General features: G+C 38.7%; 2 protein-coding genes across 2 annotated transcripts; both read right to left on the reverse strand.

Moving 5' to 3' along the window:
- Positions 1-455: 455 nt before the first annotated feature.
- LOC131307115 (protein PELPK1-like) lies at positions 456-992 on the reverse strand. The gene has a single exon (XM_058333525.1). It carries the CDS (start codon positions 990-992, stop codon positions 456-458), a length of 537 nt encoding a protein of 178 aa, XP_058189508.1.
- Positions 993-3,496: 2,504 nt separating this feature from the next.
- Positions 3,497-4,021, reverse strand: LOC131307681 (protein PELPK1-like). Its single transcript, XM_058334314.1, has one exon. The coding sequence runs from the start codon at positions 3,971-3,973 to the stop codon at positions 3,674-3,676; it is 300 nt and encodes a 99-aa protein (XP_058190297.1). The 5' UTR covers positions 3,974-4,021; the 3' UTR covers positions 3,497-3,673.
- Between the last annotated feature and the right edge of the window lie 1,333 nt (positions 4,022-5,354).

Consider the following 5,354-nt stretch of genomic DNA (forward strand, 5'->3'; position numbering starts at 1 on the left):
GAGTTATTGTGAGGAATTCTCACGGTGAAATCTTGGAGGTAAATTATGGAAGAATCATAACCATGGAATTCTCTCTCAGGAATTTGATGTCAAATTGTGTTTGGATCTCAAACTTGTAAGAAGATATAGTGGAAGAAAGATGCATTCAAAGGCAAAGTAATTTTTGCTTCTCAATGGTTTTTCTTTCTTGGACGATGCAAAATATAGCAAAAATAGAACATACTAATAGTATAACAAAAGAAAAAGACAGAAAGCCACATCAAATCGTCCGAAGAACCAAGCATTCAAAGGTAAAGTCATTTTTGTTTTTCATTTTCATTTTTCTTTCTTGAACGATGAAAAAAATAACGGAAAGAGAAAACACATAATGTAGCAAAAGAAAAGGACAGAAAGCAACATCAAATCCTCCGAAGAACCAAGCATGAAATGAAAGTTGAAAGGGTAGATGAAATATATCAAGGCTTCAGAGTTGGGATCTTCAGCGGCTCTGGCAAACCAGGGAAGGCAGGCAATTCAGGTAACTTCGGAATTTCCACTTTAGGAATCTCAGGCTGCTCCGGAAAACTTGGGATGTGGGGCACTTCAACTTTAGGAATCTCCTGCGGCTCTGGAAAACTGGGGATGTTCGGCTCTGGAAAACTTGGGATGTGAGGCACTTCAATTTTAGGAACCTCATGCGGCTCTCCAAAACTTGGGACATAGGGCCCTTTAACTCTAGGAACCTCCCACGGCTCAGGAAAACTTGGGATGTGTGGCACTGGAAAACTAGGGATTTGTGGCTCTGGAAAACTTGGGATGTGGGGCACTTCAACTTTAGGGACCTCCGGTAGCTCCGGAACCGTCGGAAAATGAGGAAGTGACGATGGAATATCAGGCAGAGTTATATCAAGAAGATGCCTAGCCTCAGCCACCATTGTGTTGCCACTCATGGATGCCAAAGTGATGAGCAAAAGAGTTAAGACAGAGGCTGGAGATTGGATATGAAAAGCCATATTGGGAGAAAAAAGGGTACAAATTTGGGCATGATTGGGTTATGATGTTTATGGGTTTTTATAGTTTAGGGAAGAGGGCCAAAAGGGTAATGGCCTGATAGCAGATTTAAAGGGTTGGGGTTGGTTTGAAGATTTTTGACTTGTTAGTTCAACTTCTCATCTATTATTATGGAAATTACACTAGTCCACAATTTCTTTACTTATTAAATAACTCGACTATCAAATTAAGATAGCCATGTCACCATAGTTGGAGAATAGTTGCTTATAGACTTGTAAGTAACCTTCTTGGCTAGAAATAAAACCCATATTTATCAACTCATTGTGGTGTGATCAAATTTTCAAGTGTCCTGATACCATCATGTTCAGACTAGTATCTAATGAGGAATTGGTGGTAAGTAATTTAACGTAGTATTTGAGTCCGGTTCCTACCTCAGTATTAGGGTATTTGCAAGTTTTTGGCCTACTTACGAGAGAAATTAAGTTTTACTATAGTACTAGTTCTTTTAGAAGAATTCGACATATTTTTTGTTGTGCATCTAGTTAATCTTGGAATAGTTGCTTCAACAACCTAAGACTTTTCCTGGTTATAGCAACTGTTTGACAAACATAACGTGAAGAAATTTTGTATGCCTTCTTATGGCTCATTGTCATAGCCTCTCCTTTTAACAACAATATTTGGAACTGAAAACAGGAACCACATTAATAAATCATTTGAGAAAACAATGTCTTCTCTTGAATCTAGTCCAACTATTACAAGAAACTGAACCAAAAAACTCAACCAAATGTAACATCATCTCAAGACCCCGAAATCAATGCCCATTTTTTGGGGCCGGCCAATGCGGCATTTGAAGTCATGGACATGTCCTGCAATGGTAGCAGAACCGGCTTAACCAGGATTTGGTCACTAGAGTTGCACGTTCCAATGGGTATCTACTTGGGTTGTAAATTACATGCGCGGAAAATTGTTAAGAAAAACATTAATGAAGGGCAAAGTTATATAATTAGGCTTTGTCGTCAGCTTTATTTTTTGTGGAAAAAGGAATAAAAACTTTTTTCAACTCTCTTGTGGTATTCAAATTATAGCCTTTGATATAGTATTATTTTTCTGATCCAAACCGCTTTTATAAATTGCAATTCTTACATTATTTATATAAGATATAACATTGGTTTTTTGAGACCAAGATATAACATTGTTCGCATACCAATAAGTACTCAATCGAATTACGTTAGTGTATAAAAAACAATTGTGTTTGAAAGTAAGGGTGGCACCTATGCCCCCCTTGTCCGCCTCGTTGGGAGAGGAAGCCGGCGAGTCCCTCTTGTTTCATGAATGCTTGACAATGAGATACCGGTGAATGAATAAACCGATGATCCACATTTTGCAGGAACCATCAGACTATTGGAAATTAATAGGCCTACGGTAGGTGAACATGTTTTTGGAACAAAAATAGGAGAGAACCCACCAGATAGAAACCAAGTTGGGTTTCAGGCTTAAGTAGGGAAAACTGTGGAGTGTGGAGCCAAATTGCAGCATATTTGGCGATTTTAGTTGGAAAAATGGGCTTGGTCCTACTGCATTCTTTCCCAATCAATTGTGCGAGAAGTACTAGTGTGACTTGGCTATAAAGTTTGCCTTTTTTTTCCTCCTTTGTACATAGATCAATAACAAAATTGACCAACACCAACCAATCCACAATCTGCAGCTGAACAAAATTGGCGATCAATGACTAAATTCGATAGCCAATGCCAATTGACTGTTTTAAGTTGGGATTCTGGGGGAATATCTTTGTTAGTTGTAACAGACACATAAGATGGAAAATGAATCACAATCACTTGCTTCTTTTATGGATAGAAAAATTTCCATTTATTTAGCTGTCCTTCGAACTATATGCAGAAAATTTCTTTTATTTTCTGAAAAAGGTTGAGCACTGTTCGATACACGTGATTTTAAAGGAAAGTCATTTGAAGCCTCTGCTTGCATAGTTCTTATCCGAACTCTCGATGCGGGACTCAGCACAGACCAACGTGAGTCATGTTGGTGAATCGTTTTTGCTCTCCTGTGTTTGTACTGTTAATTTTATCTACTATACTTCCTTGTGAGTATATATTATCATTTACTTTTGGGATGGCTGTTTGAAAACTAAGGAATGTCAAATATGATTTTGAACTCTAACCATGTATTTTAAGTGAATCTTTCATGTACCTATTGATGCCCGATCGAGTTCATTGTTTGCATACATGTCGATCTTTGCGAGGGCTATGAGATGGAACAATTTGGATCATTACCGGGAACCCTTGAATAAGGGAAAAATTAAGAATTTGAGAGAGTATGGAGGATTAGAGTAAGAAGAGGAACTTAACCGGACTGTTTTGAGTAGTTGAGTGGCCTCACTTTAGTATGCGATGAAACGCCACTGTAATTTAACAATCCAATAACACATGAAGAGTACTAGTTTGTCTTGTTGCTCATCAGTTAAGTGCCTCACATTCAATGTCAATCTGTGTTTCGATCTCAAACTTGTTGAATATTTATTGGAAGAAAGATACACACATTCAAAGGCAAAAGAAATAACGAAAAATAGAAAATGCAAAAAAGAAAAAAGACAGAAAGCCATATCAAAACATCAAGTCCTCCAGTGAACCAAGCATGAGATGAAAGCTGAGAGTGCTGATGAAGTATATCAAGGCTTTAGAATTGGGATCTTTGGCAGCTCTGGCAATCCAGGGAAGGTAGGCAATTCAGGTAACTTTGGAATTTCCACTTTAGGAATGATCTCCGGCAGCTCTGGAATACTTGGGAACTGGGGCACTTCAAATTTAGGAATCTCCGGCAGCTCCGGAATCGTCGGAAAATCAGCAAGTGATCGAAAATCAGCAAGAAGATGCCTAGCCTCAGCCACCATTGTGTTGCCACTCATGGATGCCAAGGTGATGAGCAACAGTGGCAAGACAAAGGGTGGGGATTTGTTATAAAAAGCCATATTGGGGGGAAATTAAAAGGGGTACAAATTTGGGCATGATTGGGTTATGATGTTTGTGGGTTTTATAGTTGAGGGAAGAGGCCAAGAAGGGTAATGAGCCTGGCAGCAGATTTGAAGGGTTGGGGTTGGTTTGAAGATTTGTGCCTTGTTAGTTCAACTTCTCATCTACTACTATTAAGTGTTTGTATGATAATCTGGCTATCTAAGTAAACTAGCCATGTGACCATAGTTGGAGAATTGTTTCTAATAGACTTGTAAGTTACCTTCTTGGCTACAGTGCAACCAATATCCAGGTACTCATAGTGGTGTGATCGGTTTTCCAAGTGCGCTCATACCTTCTTGGTTAGACTAGCATTCACTGTGGGGTTGGTGGTTGATAATATAATATGATATTTGACAACAGTGACGGGACATATTTTGATTAGAAAGGGCAAAATTACTCCTCTGTCTAACAATTTAACGATCAGCATGATTTAACTTCTCGCCTGGGCGTGCAAGGACCCTCTTGGAACTCTGCCCCGATATATAAGGATCCTAACCCTATATAAACCCCATAACATTGGGGCCAGATATGTGACCCTGACTCTTGCCATCGTATTGCTCGAGTTCTTTCCATTATTCTCCATCACAAATTGACTAACTTAGGCATCATAGGGGTGCTGGTTAGCATCAAACCAATGTCCTTAGTTCTTGCTTATGGGTCATCACTCGAGCATGTCGAAACCGATTCATCACTACTCATTTGAATTTAATCCAATCTTTCTTCTCACAATTTTTCCTAATAGCTTCCATAGTTGTTATGCTTCGAATAGGATAACTCTGAAAAAGGAACATAAGAAGTAAAAAGGGAAAATGGCTAAAACATGCAACAGCAATTATTTAAGGTAAATCAACCATGCACATAAATTTCACCAAACCAAGGATTCAAGCAAACTCAAATGAGTACTATAATCCAACTTTATTGGGCAAATTCAATGCCAATTCTGTTTTTGAATCTCATATTGACAGAGAGACGGAAAAACAAGTCATTTTGTTTCTGTCATTTTCCTCTCTCGGAAGAAGGAAAAACGATTAGCAAGAGGAGAGACAATATGCACCACAAAACCATTCCACCAATGCCCACTGCTAGAAGATCGAAGACGAAAAATGAAAATCACACGGGCCTAAAAAAGAAACAGATTCATGTTCATCAATCCTAAACTTGAATAATACTTCAATTTTCGATTGCTTGAAAGGTTTGTGAATCAAACAAAGCTTGAATGTTCGCAGAGGATCCGTTATTTTCATCTTGGTTGCAGTTGATGGTCAATTGTCTTGCAGCTCCGCAGTTTAAGCTGTAAACTCCTTCCTTTTGCCCTTAGTTGAAAGCTCCGCATCATTG

This window comes from Rhododendron vialii, chromosome 11a (assembly GCF_030253575.1).
Source record: "Rhododendron vialii isolate Sample 1 chromosome 11a, ASM3025357v1".
Lineage (NCBI taxonomy): Eukaryota > Viridiplantae > Streptophyta > Magnoliopsida > Ericales > Ericaceae > Rhododendron > Rhododendron vialii.